At 32.6% G+C, this 18,115-nt stretch overlaps 1 protein-coding gene across 4 annotated transcripts in view; it reads right to left on the reverse strand.

Annotated features, from left to right (window-relative positions):
• Nucleotides 1-17,629, reverse strand: part of LOC113045152 (transcription factor E2-alpha-like) — a 35,380-nt gene extending 17,751 nt beyond the window's left edge. For 2 of the 4 annotated variants that reach the window (XR_003275960.1, XM_026205349.1), the window contains exons 1-8: nucleotides 17,302-17,628; nucleotides 14,992-15,097; nucleotides 14,071-14,134; nucleotides 6,804-6,874; nucleotides 5,559-5,625; nucleotides 3,836-3,867; nucleotides 3,651-3,759; nucleotides 2,815-2,873 (exon numbers count right to left, since the gene is read on the reverse strand). Coding sequence is in view for 3 of the 4 variants with exons in the window: in XM_026205349.1 (XP_026061134.1) it covers nucleotides 2,815-2,873; nucleotides 3,651-3,759; nucleotides 3,836-3,867; nucleotides 5,559-5,625; nucleotides 6,804-6,874; nucleotides 14,071-14,134; nucleotides 14,992-15,045 (456 nt within the window). In the remaining variant the exon portion in view is untranslated. Of the gene's footprint in view, nucleotides 1-2,814; nucleotides 2,874-3,650; nucleotides 3,760-3,835; nucleotides 3,868-5,558; nucleotides 5,626-6,803; nucleotides 6,875-14,070; nucleotides 14,135-14,991; nucleotides 15,098-17,301 lie in introns of all 4 variants that reach the window. The other 2 variants (XM_026205350.1, XM_026205348.1) reach the window with 2 other exon arrangements.
• Between the last annotated feature and the right edge of the window lie 486 nt (nucleotides 17,630-18,115).

An 18,115-nucleotide genomic window follows, 5' to 3' on the forward strand; every position in this document is an offset into this window, starting at 1 on the left:
CATATATTATGTTATTTTTTTTACTTTTATTAAATATAATTTTATTTATATTTAAATATAAAAATATGTATTTTATTTGAATATTAGACTTACATGTATACATTTTTATTTTTATTTTTTTGTGTGTAAAGAATTGTTGTCACAATAAAAAAAGTCAAATGACATTTTGTTTTTTTCATATATAATTTATTTGATGTGAAGCACATCTGATCAAACAGGGTTTCCTTAAAATGAAGTGATCCACCATTGATTGAAGTCTTTAGTTTTCACACACAAAGGCATGACGCGAAAAACACTTTATACTTTGTTATTCGCTAAAACAAAAGAAACAACAACGCACGCCTGTGTTAAAATAATGAACATGCGACTGAATTACAAGCCAATTAAACAACGAAGGGGTCGAAAACAAGCCACGCTCCAGCGATCTGATGTCAATGATGGAGAAATCTAAAGAACAGAACCACGTGAAATGTGCATAAATAAACGATACCAAATAGAAGACGAGAGAACGAAGGAGATGCATGAACACAAGGAAGAAATAAAGAAAGAACAGAGAGAGAGAGAGATGCATTCCCAATTACAGAGCCATCTGGCCGTTCCTGGAGAGCAGCCAAGACCACAGACAGCTGGAGACACGGAGAGAACGAGCAGGAAAAATGAGAGGAAAGAGAAATAGAGGAAGACAGGGAGAGTAAAAATAGAGGCACTATTAGAGAGCCATAAGAACAGAGAGTTTAAACACTATACGAGACCTTCACATCAAAGTCAATTCACTAAATGCATAGGATGCAGATTAAATGCAAGTGTTTTCGTCAATGTTTCCAATAACTTCTGTGAAAAAAATGTAAAATATGGGTGAAATAATGTTTCATCATCATTTAGCGTAAACATATTTGTGCAAAAATTAAACAACTTACTTGTGTGACCATCCTAAAATGTGTTATATTTAAAGGCAATGATTAAAACCTAGTAGCAAAAATTGCTAAAGATTTACGTTATATATTTATGATTTAACATCATATCAGCACTAATGGCTAATTCATGGCAAAATAAACTGTATTAGGATTCCAATATAATTTAACAAAAACAGCCAACAGATTAAAATGCACCTGTACACCTACAATAACAATAATGAATACAGTAATCACAGTTATATACAATGTTTATATTTTAATATGCATGATTTTTTTTGTTGTTGTAAATAATTCGGGGAGAAACTTTTAAAAACGTCCATTAATGTATAGATTTTTTTGAATTATGAATTATTGTTAAAATTGTAAATCATGGTAAAAATGTATGACAGTCATTATTTTGGGCTCAGAAAAATATAATACAATTTTAATGTATGGGGAAAAAAACTAAACTTAAAGCAGTTTTAAACTTTTATTGTTTGATGCTTGAAAACCCCTTTTCTTTATGTGTGTGTGTGTGTATTATATAAGTATAATTTGGGTATTTGAGATGATCAGATGTGTCCAATTGACCGATTAAAGCGATCGTTTCCTCAAAAAAGAAAGCTCTCTCATCATTTATTCACCGTCATCACGTCGTTCCAAACCAAAAAGACTTTCTTTCTTCCATGGAACATAAACAGAGACATTCTGCATAATTTCCCAGTTACTGTTGGCTCAAAATATCACAAATATTAGTCTGTGAAAACCTAAACGTCTTGATTTCTGCACACCGGGATGATTTTACTGTAATGAATGAGCAGATCAGAGGCTTCACTTCCACAGAAAGAAAACATAAAGAGTGGAACAACATGAGAGACTAGGGTTATTAGAGCGAACTTAAATCAATTAAAAAAATTTTTTTTTTTTTTTAGATAAACTTTTTTGGTTCCTTAAAATAAAATAGACATTAACTTAAATTAAATATAATATAAAAAAAATCATAAAAATATATTAGCTTGATGCACTAAAATACCTAAAACTTAAATAAATAATATATACACTACTTAAAACAAACAAAATTGCTAAATAAAATAATAATAAAATACAAACATTATAAACTATTTAAAATATTATCTCTAAAATATTTACTAAAATTGTACAAGACAATTTTGCTTTAAAATATCTACATTTCAGTCCAAATGTACTGTTTTCAAATATTTGGGGAATAAATTAAGTAAATATTGTGTCAAACATTCATAATATATCTATTGCGTGCACATCTCATAATTACTGTATTTTACAGAAAATAACTTGGTAAAAATAAAATAACTACACATTAGTAGCACAATTTTAAAATGTAAAATATCAGCCAATAAAAAAAAATGACATTATAAACATTAACATGTATTTTAGTTTCTACTAATGCTTTTCGAATACTTTAAACCCACCAAGACTTATTTTTAGAAACACACAGCAATATATTTATGACAATATTTACTGAACTCACTCACAAATTATTAGAAAACATGAAATTCAGATATTTAAAGCTAAATCACCATGTGCTCACCCTTGTTTTATGTTTATTAATTACTTGAAATCATTCAGTGGGAATGTGGCCCACTGAAAACTCAATTTTGCTCTGCATTGAAAGGAGGAGGAATGAATGGGTTGGATTTCAGCAGCCCTGCCTCAAACAGGAAAAGACACAGGAAGTAGATCATGCACCGTTGCCCACAGCAACCCTCCGAAGCCTCGTGGGTATCAGTGGAGGAGTGCTTTGTCCATGTTTTGAGCATGAATGCACGGCTGCATACACAGCAAACGCAAAGAGAATAAATGCACACTACAGACATGCATGTAGTATGTGACATGAGCCCTACAGGAAGAGCACAGACACTAATGAGGGCACATCCACACTCACCGAAGACACCGACGACGGCAGGCCAGAAGGAACCTTCCGGATCTTCTTGGGCAGTGGATCTGAAACGAAAGCATTATTAGCGATTATTAGCGATCGAATCATTTGAAATGCTAAAGAGATAATTACAATAAATCATTCAATTAAAAGCTCAATGGTATACTATTTGAAAATAATGATTTAGATATTAGTATTGAATATTAAGATTAAATATTAGTATAGTATTGTAATTTTTATTTAGAATTTTTCTACTTTATAGTATACATTTTAACATTTAAGATACTTAATTAGCAATTATAAATAAAATATTATAAACTTATTTTACTTCTGCGACATTTTTCATTTTAAGTATTAAAACAAATTTACAACTACAAAAACTTCAAAATTAAAGTGAAAACAGACAACAAAAATTATTTAAATATTAAAATCATTTAAATAAAATGTGCATATATACTTAAACTTATTTAAGCAATATTAAAATTTTAAAATTCAAAAATTACATTTCATTTAAAGTACCAATTTAAAAAAAAAAACAACAACTAATAAACAAACAAAACTAAAAACACAAAAGCAAAGAAAAATTATAAACACAACAGAATTACAAATATAAATGGAAAACAGAAAAACATTTTAATCTTAAAAAAAAAAAAAAAAAAATCCATACTGAATTGGTAAAAAAAAAAAAATAAATAGATTAATTTCACAATCAAAAAAAGTCTTCTGCATTTAAAAAAATATTTTTTTCATTCCTATGCAGATGCATTTAACAACCAAATTATTTCACCCACTCCAGAATGATTTATTAATTACACAAAAGTGATCAGGTGAATAAGTCTCACCTAAACTGGAGTCTGCGCCCCTCCGGCGATGAAGACTGTAGAACTGAGAAGAGACTTTCATTCCCGGAGGAGAGAGACCGTCGCTGATATCAGCGGGCAAGAGCTGCGGCTAAACACAGAAACTGAGGTCAGCAGACAGACTAACACCCAAAACTACTCAAAGACTTCATAAAAGAGTTCATTACCTGAGTAACGGGGTACCCTCGTTCAGATTTCCCTGCAGAAGAAACACCAGAAACTCTTAGTGACATCACACAGTTTCATTTCTGTGCTGCGGAGTAATCTGGAAACGCACTGAACGCCAACATGAACTTTCACATTAAACCTCCGTAATGCGCCTCATATCTGAGCAAAAGATGATTTTTGATGTGAATAGGTAGGAATAGATTGTATGCATCTGCAAATGATTGAAAGTTAGTCAAGTTTGCATTTTAATACAGTAACAGAGCTATAAAACTAAAGTCACATCACAACAAATGAATGCATTCAGATTGATCCAGTCCAGCCACAGGAGTTAATTCTATATTTTAATTCAATTAGATTTTTTATATATATATATATATATATATATATATATATATATATATATATATATATATATATATATATATATATATATATATATATATATATATATATATATATATATATATATATATACATACACTAAAATACATATATATACACTAAAATACATACATTAATAAATAAATGACACACACACACCAGGGTTATTACAATTAAATTAAAACTATAAAAAATTATAAAATATTTATTTCAGCACCACTCTCATAACTCGTTTAGTTTAACCGGAGTACTAAAATAATTAAAACTAAAACTATATATAAATTATAAATCATAACTGATATGATAGACATGAAAATATAAATAATAATACTAAAATAAAATGTAAAAAGAAATCATTATTCAAGTGCCAAAACGTCACCAAAAATGAAAAATATTAATAAATAAAATAAAATATTAAAAAACTGTTACTATTTCAATTATACTAAAGTTTATACATACATACATACATATATATATATATAAATTTGTTACTTATTAATAATTATTAATGAGTTAATTTGCAAAAACAGATCACTCTTAATCTTAACTTTAAAAAAAGCTATTACAATAAAAATGTAATAAAATAATAAAAAACATGATTTTTTTTTTATTTATAAGTTAACAGTTTTTGCAGTTCCCTTCCTTATATATATATATATATATATATATATATATATATATATATATACACACACTCACATGTATACACACACAATTATATATATATTATATATTCATGCAATGTTTTAATATTACATCCATATTTTATACACACACACACACACAATATTTATGATATCAGTGTTATTTTAGTATCATTGAGATACTTTTAGAATTTTAATATATACTAAAAAAGGATGTATATACATATAGCTATATATTTCTATAGCAGTATAAGTGAGGCACTAGTAAATGAAATCTGAATGAGTGATTTATTAATTGACTGATAATGTCGGGCTGAAGTGTTGCTGGACTCCATCTGTCTGCGTGTGACCTCGAGGTGCAGCATTCATGGTTTTAAGACTCGGCACAAACAACAAATCTCCCCATTATAGATGCCTAAGTGCTAATTAGTTCAAAAGCAACCCCCACCCCAGCGTGTGGATTAACCCCCCTCCGAATCCCAGCGTGACCTAAACCTGCTCAGGACAGCAGGCGATGCACGGGTTCGTGTGCTCGTGTCAGACGCTGGTGACCTGCAGCGGAAATGAGGTCAACACAAAGAAACCACAGCTCATCTATGAACATATGATCTGGGATTATAACACACACCTCCTAACAGCCCAAATGAAAGAAACTGGTGTCAAAAGTGACGTGAAATGTTGTGTGTTTTGAACTCACCGTCAATCTCTAAGTTGTACATGCTGTCGTGTTCAGGGTAGTGACTCTGAGGACCGTCTCCATACAGCTGACACACACACACACACACACACACACACACACACACACACAAGGATTCATTACGAAAGTCACTGAGAAGTCATCACATCATGAAATATCAAGATTAAAGAAAGTTAACATTCTGAACTTCCCCTTTAGTGCACTCGCGACATTTACTGGAAGGAAAATTATTTCAATTCAATGCATAATATCATTTTAAGTTTCTTTAAATAATAAAAAATTAAAATGAAAAATTACATTAAAAATTACAAAATTAAAAAAAAAATGTACATGTAAATTAAACATTTTAATTAAAAATTAAAAAAATGAATTAAACATTTAAATTAAAAAGAAATAAAAATTGAAAATTTAAAAAAGTAAATTAAAAATTGTAATTAAAAATGAAAGAAATAAAAATTGAAAATTGAAAAATGTAAATTAAAGATAAAAATTGTAATTAAAAATTTGAAATTAAATTAAAATTAAAATAAATTAAAATTGAAAAATGTAAATAAAAAATAAAAATTGTAATTAAAAATTAGAAATTAAAATTGAAAGAAATAAAAATTGAAAATTGAAAAATGTAAATTAAAGATAAAAATTGTAATTAAAAATTTGAAATTAAATTAAAATTAAAATAAATTAAAATTGAAAAATGTAAATAAAAAATAAAAATTGTAATTAAAAAATAGAAATTAAAATAATTTTCTTTAAATAAATCACTCATATAAAGTTCTGGTCATATGGCTCCCTCATAATCCTGTTAAATAACCATGATTACAATATTGATCAAAATAACCAGGATTATGATTTTTGCCATAATCGATCAGCCCTAATATAAACACATTTTTTTTTTCTCCTGCAACAATCACATCAATCAAAAAGATTCATGCAACAGGGGAGAAAAAAACTGTTGAATATAATATATATTCTATATAAGTGGAGAGAAATGGTCATGAAAACTGAAATTACATCCTCCTTGTTTATGTGCAAAACATTCACACACGTGAAACGTCTCTAACGTTCATGAGCTCTGACAGGTGAGAGATCAGCGCTAGACACGCAGGTAAACATGAGCATCGCTAGCTACAGCGGCTAATCTGACCGACTGACCTACAAACACACGTCTGCTGACCGTCACATCTACAGCTTTACACTAACAGTCTGTGTGTGTGTGTGTGTGTGTGTGTGTGTGTGTGTCCGTACCCGTGCGGTGAACGCAGGACCGTTCGCTTCTCCTGAAGCCCAAGAACCAGAGGCACTTCTTTCATCTAAACCTGAAAAACAAGCAAACATTATCAATTCTTACAACTAGATATGAACTGTTTAGGAAATTATGAATTTGGCATTATAATGTATACTGTTTTATGTACACTAATGTTCAAAAACATGATTTCTTTAATCTGCATTTGTTTGTTCAGAAACCGTAAAATTCTAAAATATTATTAAAATTTAAAAAACAACTTTCTATGTGATTGTATTGTAAGCTGTAATTTATTTCTGTGATGCACAGCTGTATTTCCAGCATCATTCCTCCAGTCTCCAGATCTTCAGAAATCAGAAACATTTCTGATTAAAATCAATGTTGAAAACCATTCACGTGTTTTGCAGAAAATGTGATGCATTTTATTTTTCAGGATTCACAGATGAATAGAAAGTTCAAAAGAACAACATTTATTTGAAATAGAAATCGTGCGACACAAATGCACTTCTAATAAATTTAATGCATCTTTGATGAATAAATTGAATAGTTTCCTTAATCTTAAAATGCATCTACTTGATTTCCAACTAAGTATAGCATATACAACAAAAAGACAAATGACCATTTTATATTTAAAAACATGGGACAGAACGTAGCATGCACGAGTAGTGAACGAATACGTCGAAACGAAGCCCTGTAAACTTAAAGTCGACGAGACGAGCTTCTTAAGCCTCTTACACACCAGGTTCTTCAGACACAACAGATTTTGTTTGTTAAATCGTTCTCATATTGTGTCGGTCTTATAAGTCAAGCAAACCACAAACACAAAAGCTGGAAAGATGCAGAACGGAAGAATTTTAAAGATCGACGGTGCAGAAATTTCCCCAAAACCGTCTCCCCTTTGATTCTCTGGAGAGAAGCAGCCTAATTGTGCGCTGATTTGCATAATTGCACATATTAATGAGGTCTCTGCTAATGCATATTCATAAGTTTTGTTTTGTTGTCTAATTAGACGGGGGGGAAGTGTGGGGTGATCACGCCAGCGCTGGAGACGGAGAAACAGAAGTACAGCGGACGAGTGAATTACGACTCGAGAGCCGTCGGTGTGAGAAACGGCTCGCAGGCTTGTGTCAGCAAATTAACCCAAACTACACACTCCACCGACGGAGCACCACCAGCAAAACAGGAAGAATTACTCAAGCTCTGCCGAGACGAGCTGCTCACTGCAAACAATGAGACGGAAATACATTAGGAACGCCGTTTTTAACAATGACTGGACTTCCTGTGGACGGCCCGGACTCCTACTGAGACGCCATCCACAAATACACATTCATATAATGAAATAGTTAAAAAAATATTTATAAAGGGTACAAAACACACAGCAAATTATGGTTTAATCATAAACTTGTATGATGTGTGAATTAGTGTGACGTATAAACAATCAAAATGCAGAAATAAGGATTTAAACATCAATATTAGCTTATAATATAATAGTAACAAATGCTACAAAATTAATTAAATTGTATATTAAATATATTTGTATTATATATGTAAATATTTATAAAAATATATACTGTATGAGTGTGCATTTATAGACATAATACACACATTATGTAAACAAATACTTTTATTTTGGATGCGATTAATCTTGATTAATAATTTGACGGCACTGATATTAATCAATATGCTTCAAAAAATAAATACAAATAAATAAAATGCATTATTAAATTATTAATGTTAGCTTATAATCTAATAGTAACTGAAATGCAATAAAAATGTAAAAAAAAAAAATCTATAGTTAAGAAAAATATTATATATTTTATAGCACTAATATTAACCACTAAAATGCAAAAAATAGGCATTTCAACATCAATATTGCCTAATATTGATCCAAAAATTGTTAAATTATTTTATTTAATATATATAACATATATATACACTAATTGATATACTGAAGAAAAAAAAGATTAAATTATATCTTATTAAATTAGATTAAGTGAATGCTCGATAATGGATAATTAAAATATAAAACAGGCAGCTAAATATCAATATTAGCTTATATATGCAATATCATCTGATATGCAATAAAAATAAAGATCAAGTGCATTAAATTATCAGATTAAGTAAAAGCAATCAAGTGTTCAAAATGTAAAACAGGCAAATAAACATCAATATTACTATATATATATCATATAACACTATTCTAAAATAATAAATAAAATAATAAAACCTAAAGTAGTATACTACTGGACATCCCTAGATAGGATGCTGCCTATGTAGGGAATGAAAGGCAAGGCAGCTCACTAGTTGTGGTCAATGTTAAGCAAGAGATCTTGTTGATAACACTTAACATGAACAGATGAATAATTCACAAAGACACTAGTAATATATATTTATAGCAGCCGGTCTGGTCAATTGTGATCCGGATCATGAGAGTCGAGGTGAAGGAAGTGAGATTGATATTTACAGCGATCCGTGGCGGGTGGGAGAGAAAGACAGAGATGAAAGACAGCTAATACTGTGAAATACAGCACGAGAAACAACAGGAGGGTGATGACATTTCAGCACAGTATGAAAAATACCCTCAAAAATAGAGGTGATCCATATTCATAAGCGCACTGAATATTCACTTCAATTAACAGAACTGATTAGTGGGTGGAAAAGTGAGGAATTCATTCAGAAAAAAGGCTCTTTTGCTCTCCAGGAAGCCAGAAAACTCTTTAGATTGCGAGCGAATGGCTGGAGTTATGAGACATTCCCCTCCGCAGCTGAATAAACAAAACTTTGCTCCGTGGCCTTTGGGCGTCTAATGACTCCAGCTGATCCACAGAGGACAGAGAGCTCTCCGAAACACAAGCACGCTTTATGTACACCGCAAACAGGTAGAGTTCAGAACGGGAGAAGAGATATCAAACCAATCAGAGCAAAGTTTAGGAATGATGCGGTGTTTCAGCTCTGCTCACTCAGTCTGATAAAACACTCCTGGAGGAGGACAGGAGCACGGAGGAAAAGAGGTTTGGGACATGGTGTGACACGGGGGACTTCGTTTAATCTGAGGGAGCATTATTTTAACCAAATGGTCACCGTACCCAAGTGAACTCAAAATGTTTAAATCAATTAAAAAAATCATAAAAAAAAAAAAAAAAAGAAAATGTACAAATCAAGACATGTTTTTAAACTTAAAACGTGATGCAAAAAAATAAATCATTAAAAAAATTATAATTATTAAAAAAAATGTTTACATGTTTTTACATGTTTTGAAACTTGACGCAAATGCAAAAAAAAAATCTATTAATAAATCATATATATATATATATATATATATATATTTTTTTTTTTTTTGGGGGGGGGGAGGGGTCACCGTACCCAAGTGAACTCAATCTGTTTAAATTAAAAAAAAAAAAAAAAAAAAAATCAAGACAATTACTGGTAAACATTAAACAAGATAATATAACATTAAATAATATTATAAGATAATATTTAATTCAAATAATGGTAATTAACATTATAATTAAAACTGGTATTGAAAAAATAATACATTAATATTATGAATTGGTAAAATTATAGGTCTAAAATTTTGTCTCTTAAAAAAAAGAAAAAAAAAGATGTCTAAAAATTAAAAACATATATTTTTAAAAAATACAACATTTTTCAAAATGCATTTCACTGGGCCCTAAGCAAGTGTAGACCGGCATTTTGAGTTGATTAAATCAGACAATTTTTCAATTAAATAAAAAAAAATACTAAAAAAAGAACCCTCTTATTAAATATTAAAATATTGAAGGATTTAGTTAACCTGGAAGTCATGTGACCATTAGCCAATATCAGATAATCATGAACGATTGAAAATCGACAAGTAAACATTTCCAGTAAACACTTTTCAAGGAACCTCAAGTAATATTCGAGGTCAATGCGTTCAAGAACATTTAAGAAACCTTGGACTACATTGACTCAAACAGCAATATCAGCCGTAAGCGTTTTTGAAGCATGTTAAACGCCAGGCAAGAACGGTCAAACCTTTAATGAAAAACAAACATATATGGGTGGATTTTGTATCAAAGAAATCTAGACATTAATGACAGGATGTTGATTTATGAGCAGATGAATCATGGTTTTATTGTGTCATCCTGAGCTCTACCTGTCCGCTTCGACACAAGAGGCGTTAGAAGAGAGTGTGTGTCCCGAGGGGATCGTGAGCGAGTCGGTGAGCTCACAGTGACTCAGGACACACACACACACACACACACACACAGCAGAGCTATAATTACGAGCAGAGAAACGCCGAGCCGAACGAGTCACGACTACACGGGTCCCAGACACACAAACACATCAAAACATCACGCTCACACTGAAACAAACACCATTTATTACTACATCTCCCTCCGTGTGACTCACACACTCATCTCAGGTTAGTTTGATTTAGTCTGCATACTGAAAGGATGAGGATTCACTGGATTTACAGGATATAAGATCAAGAAACACAGTGAGTGTTGTTATAAGCTGTTAAAAACGTCCTCCTGATTCTTACAGCACTGCATTGCACTTTACAGTATTGAGTTAAATACATTTTCAATCAGTTTTGTAATAAATGGCTGTGTGGCCTACATGATAAGTTGAAAAATTTTGAGCAATTAGGTTAAAAATTTACTTTACGGACAACTGAATCGCCATTTTTTTGTTTACTTCTAGTATATGATGTTTGGGAAATGGCACAGCTTTTGAAATATCTAAAAGTACACTCTTAACATCATCAGTCGGTCAAGAATTATAAATATATGGGATGATGATGATGGGAGAGCACCAGCCAATGAGAGAGTGTGGTTTGCACATAAGCTCCGCCCACAATCAGAGAACCTGGCAGTTCTTAAAAGCGCAGTGAAAATATATCTGTGCTTAACTTATACTTAGACTCCAGCTCACACACTGAATTTATTAGACATTGGCTAATATTAGATATCATTTAGTCGCATTGTACAGGGTTGCTTTAATATTTAGTCTATTATTTTTAACTATATTTTAAGTCAAATTGTAATAGAATGATATTAAATTGCAATATTTATCAGAAATATTTTGAAGCTAAATGCAAGGCAACAACAAAATAAAACATGATTTATTGTTAGTTAAGCACATCTCAGGACATTTTAATGTAGTATGCATATCAAAAGTCTAATATACTCGATATTATTAAGGGTTATTGAGTTTTTACGGTGTGTGCAATGAGTGCAAGCTGTTAGCAATTCCCTAGATTTCTCTTAGTGTTCATTTTCTTCAGTATTGTGTTTCGTGCACTGAACATTATCAATCAGCTGTTTGGCCTCGATGATGAGTCAAAGGAAAACATTTAAAGTCCTTTCAGAGCAAATACATGAAGTGAAACGCTGAATGTTGTCACTGTAGCAGGAAGATGATTCTTCTTTCCTACTCATGAAAACTCTTTGCATTTCTCTGTATTTTTAACTCCAGTTCTGCCGTTATAAATATCTGACTTATTCTCAGTTTCAGGTGCTCAGTAAATGAAACTGTGGCCGGTGACAGACGCACACGGCCTCCTCAAACTTCAGAGCAAATCTCAATGCATCTTTGTGTCATAAAACACAATATCCTCCCACTCGAATCAACACAGAAGGTCAAACAATCGACTGATAAATTACAAAGCGCAAACACTGGGCAGGACTTTTCTCTCGCTATTCAGAGCTAAAAGAAAGCATGTGGTTTAGTCTTTGATGAGCAGATACGTCTCTGCTGGATTCAGTCATAACTCTCATATTCTCTCAATCAGAAACCATACGCTTCCCCACACGCCATCTATCCAGTTATGAACCACTTTTGTGCTTTGTGTGGAGGATTGTGCCGTTTGGACAAAGATACGAACCGTCTCCGGATCGGATTTCAAACACTGCATTAAATAGTTTACGCAGAATTCAGAATGAATAAAAGACGACAGACGGTTCATGTCATTCTAAACCTGTATGGCTTACTTCCATCAGAAAAACACAGAAGAAGGTATTCTGAAAAACAACATTGGACACCATTGACTCTCACTCACAAGAATAGGGCATTGAACATGAAATCCGTTTTATTATTTCCCAAATTCAGGTTTTTCCCCATTTTTAATATCATTCTAGCAACTGTTTTAATTTAATTATTTAATTCAATTTAAGTAATCAAAAACCATGTCTAATTAATTGAAATCATCAAATGCATACGGTTTAAGAACCATAACAAGATTCAAAAGAATTAAATTTTTAGGGCCCTATGAAATTTAGTTTTATTTTTTTTTTCTGGATTCTGAAAATTTTAATAATCAAAAAGCGTGTTTAAATCGCTTCGTAAAATTTTTATAATTTTTTTTTTTTTTTTACATATTGCCCTAGGAAATGTTTTATTTTTCAAAAACAAATTCAAAAAGTGTTGTCTGTTTTTATTTTTATGGATTTATGATTTAATACAAATTAATTATTTTTTTTTACGTTGTAAACTAATGTGGCATGACAATTTAAAACTTTCTTTTATTTTTTGGTGACAGTTGTGCTGAAGAATAAAAGTTTGCTGTTAAAAATGGAAACAATGGTGCAATAAATAGATACATTTAATTTTATATTATTATTTCTACTTGGTGTATATTCAACTGCACAACTCACAGTAATGTGTCACAAACTCTTCAAGTTAAACTGGACTTTTATTATGGCAGGTTGTCATGAAGACTGAGACTTCACATTAAAAGACTTCGTGCGGTTTAATATTTACAGACAAGCTCTACTATTAAATTATTCATAAAAAATTCAATGTTATACAGTTCACCACTAACAGGAAAATATTATATCACGGTCTAATGCTTTGGTTTTAGATGAACACAAAACTATCATTAAATACACACACTTTCCGTGAAGCACGGTTCTGTGATCAGTAGTAGATCTGGGTGGCACACCTTATGAATTAAAGCTTGTTTGGGTTAAACTGTAAATGGTGAAAAGCCACCGAACATATTCAAACAAAAACCTCTGATTTCAAATCAAACAGAATGCAATTTCTGAATAACAGAAAGAGTGAGAGGACGACTATCATTTCCCATCATCCCCTCCTCCGCCGTGATGGAGGAACGACAGCTGAGAGAGAGAATGACGAGGATCAAACAGGCCTCGCAAACACTCGGACCCTAACCACATCCACACGCGTTTCATCCAAAAGAGTGAAAGTCATCTTCAGATTATATCACTCTCTCTGTATCCTGAATCAGTCGTTTCTATAATCAGTGTAATTTAGATTGCCTACCATACTGACTGCTGGGAACAGTAGGGCCTCGGTTTCTCCCGTTCGACACCGGATGAGGAAACATCTACCGAAGGAAGAGAGAGAAAAATAAGCAGAGAAAATACATGCCATTGCTTCAAAAAAAAAAAAAAATAATAATAATAAAAAATAAAAAAAACAACAACATGCGTATTACAGATCTTATGCATCAGTAAAAGTTGAAACATAACATTTGTACTTAAATGTAATTCTTCATTATTTATCTATTTAGGTTCTATATGATTTTTTCCAAGTTAAAATTAAGTGTAAATTAAATTTGTGTTTATTTAAAGAATTAAAAAAATATAATTTTAAAATTGTATTGTTGTAAATTTATTTATAAGTAAACGAATAAATAAACATTAACAAATTAAGGAAAGTTTATGTTAGGGGTGTTATGGTTATTCAAAACCAAAACATACACTTACATACAAAAATACACTTGAAACGAAAATATATAATAAAATATTTTTTTTTTTAAAAAAGCAAAGCAACACCTCATTTTAATTTAGTAAAGCTGGAAAAATGATAAATGACTACAGAGACAAAATAAAAAATAAATAAAAAAAATCATAATAATTACCCAAACTTTAACTACAATTAAAATTGAAAATATAAAATCTCTTTTCAAAATCTTAATTAAAACGATAATAGTATCTTAATAACATGGGTATACATATTCACACACAAATACATATATATATTCATATACATTTTCTATTCTATTTGTATTCATTTTGAGTCTATAATTATAAATTATTAAAGTTAAAGGCAATAAGGTACAATATAATAAACACCAGCCTTTAGTTCTGACTCCCTTACAGCACAGTTTACTGCAGGTCACACTGCTTCACATTGATGTCAACTATCCACAAACTAAAGAGAAGAGTTTCTTTGACTTACAACACTGAAGTCCAGCAGGTCGTTCAGCTCCATGTCGGTCCCCGCTGTCGCCATCCTGGTCCTGATCTGCTTCTCTCTCTCTTTCAGCTCAAACAGGTTTATGATCCTGTAGGGAAGGAGATGCATAACGGACAATCATGCTTTCAGATCATTTATGGACTCTGGGTCTAGTAATCAAATCTGACGTGAACGCATACGATCTAAAATAATCCGACTGCCGCTTCTATCTGAACAATGACTCTACATTACAGACCCGCTGTAAGAGAGTTTTCCCAGAATGCACCACATCTGAACTCAGTTAACCACCAAAAGAGACCACCAGCGAGTCTCCATAGCGTCAAATATCAAGTTTACGTCTATACATGAATTTTTTTTTAAATTATAGCTAACAGGAATGCAAGCTCTTATAAATAACATTGTTTTAATTTCTATGCAATACATGCTTTTCAATCTGAAATATTGAAAGGGGAAAAAATGGCAGCTTTCAGAAGACAAACGTCATCAAACGGAGCACTGCGATTTTACACTTTTCTTTAATTCGTGAAGCAACTCATTAAACATCCGAGACAAGAAAAGCGAGAAGCCTTATCCAAAAACTGCTCCAATAACAGCTTCACTGGAGTCATAATCAGCACCTCCATTGATGAACATCAACAGGTAGATGACTATGAAATATTAAAAGCCACAATACTGGCTTTGCTTTCACTTTTGGGATGCAGTTTACACTGACAAAAGAATATCCAAAAGTGCTTGGGGCATGTAGCATGGAAATATCATGATGTTGAGCATTAATTATGATTATACTGCAGTGTTTTTAAACACAGCTTCACTGAGGCTCCATTTCTTTGTTCAGAAATATAGTAAAATTGTGAATATTATAATTTCAAATAATTGTTTTAATATACGTTCAAATTTTCGTAATTACTGTCATAAATGTTATTTTTCAGGATTTGTAGTTGTATAGAAAGTTCAAAAGAACAGCATTTATAAGATGATGACTATTTTGTTACATTATAAATGACTTTACGGTCACTTTTGATCAATTTGAATGAATCCTTGATTAAAAAAAATATATTAATTCCTTTAAAAAAATACCTGATTTTAAGTAATGCTTGAACAGTAGCATCTGCAATGGAAATACCATGGTTTTAAGGACAGACGCCATTGGGCATAAAATCCCAAAGTGCTACACCATTTTTTTAAATGCAGTGTAATTACCATGTTATACATTTCAACACAGTGGATAAAGTAATGTTTTTGAGCATGCATTTTAGACTTGACATTTGTTACATAGCACCAGTGTATGACCATCCTTTGGAGTCATTTTGTACATTTCTATTGATTTGTTTACTTGTAGCATGACAATGCATGCAATATCTTTAAGAACACAATGTAAACACAACATGATGAACACTCAGCACACACACACACACACACACACACACACACAAGCTCCATGTGCTATCATAGTACTCCTTGGCATTAAGCTTCTAAAACACGTGCAAGTGCAGCATTATAGATCCAACATCCAAAAGAGGAAAATAGCCCACAGGACTCAACACAAGCATGATCAGCAACAGACCGAGACACATGAAGACTTTAGGCCACGTTCACCCTAGATAGTGAACAAGACCCCCCCACCCCCAACATCTCCAACACAAAGAAACACACGGCCCTCGACACTAAGTTTGAAAACTACACAAGAACAACAACAAGAAACACTCCAGATGGCAGAATAGAGATCATACAAGTGCCCAAACACCTCCACTAGTTTTCCAGAGAGGACAAGAGGGGCGAGACATTCCCAAAAGTGGAAAAGGGAAAAGTTACTTCCCAAGAAAAGTCAAATAAGCAGACCGTGGCATTAGAAGAACTGAAAATAGCAGGAAACTCCAAACACAACGGATGAAAAATGCTTCAAATGTACTTCGCAGATGACTTCATTTAACCCAAGTGCAAACTTTAATCTGTTATAACCATCAAAAAGTTTAAAAACACGAATTGCAGCAAATATACAAGCGAAAGAGGCAGCAGATGTTCTATAAAGTTATAAACACAGTCCCTCTGGTAAAAACGAGCTATACAGGGGTTTTAAACTTGACATTGTTGCCAATTATTGAACAAAGAAGCCGTTTCCTCTGGACTCGAACCCCGCTCACACACACACACACACACCGAAGCTCAAAGACAAAACACTTCACACACATTTGCCGTGCAGCAAAAGTTCATTAATCACAACAGATGCGTTGAAGTAAAAAAAAACGTGCACGTTTTCGCGTGTAAAATCGGATAAACGCGGTAAATACTCACCGTTCCTCGCGTCACGCGCGCGGCATCCAGCGGGAGAGAAACGCGCTTCAGCCCGAGAGGAAAAACAGAAAAGTTGGGGGACAAAATCCCCCCCCCCAACCCCTCCGCGTCTCAGGTCCCGCTAATTCACGGTGCGAAACGCGTCCAGTCTCCCGGGAAACACGAACAATCCGCGTCGAGAGTTGTTACAATGTAACCGCGCTCAAATGTAACTCTGCCTAGAGTTCTATTCTAATTCTTCCGAGCGCTACAAATGTAACATCTCATCTTCCGAGGAGACATTTTAGCACCGTCCACATTGTCAGCTCCGACAGTGTATCCCTCCGCGCTGAGGTTATAGCGGTGTCCGATTTCAGACGCCCAGAAAATTAGGACTGCGTTTATAACGCAATTACTTTGATATTTACAATACACTTAACACGAATAAACTGCAAAATGATACGGGAAGCAGTATATCCAACTTTATCGTAATATGAGTAGGATTTTGCTGTAAATTTTACCGGACTAGATTAACGCGCGGAATGCGACGAAGCACAGTTAAAGACAGATGGACTGAAACAGAGCGAAATGGAGCGATAGACCCACCGAGCCGACCAATAGGGTTCAAGGAACGTTTGATTGACATATTCGTTGGCCAATGAAAACACTAACACTAAAGCCAAACCTCTTTTCCCTGCACACCCTACCCAGGTTTTAAAAGAATGGCAACAGGAAGCCATGGAAGACTGTATACTTTTGTTTTACGCAAATTGTTTACCGCTAATTGAGCGGTTGAATTGTGATTGTACAAATTCAGATTCGTTTAGAAATTTAT

Source organism: Carassius auratus, chromosome 27, assembly GCF_003368295.1.
Source record: "Carassius auratus strain Wakin chromosome 27, ASM336829v1, whole genome shotgun sequence".
NCBI classification, from domain to species: Eukaryota; Metazoa; Chordata; class Actinopteri; order Cypriniformes; family Cyprinidae; genus Carassius; species Carassius auratus.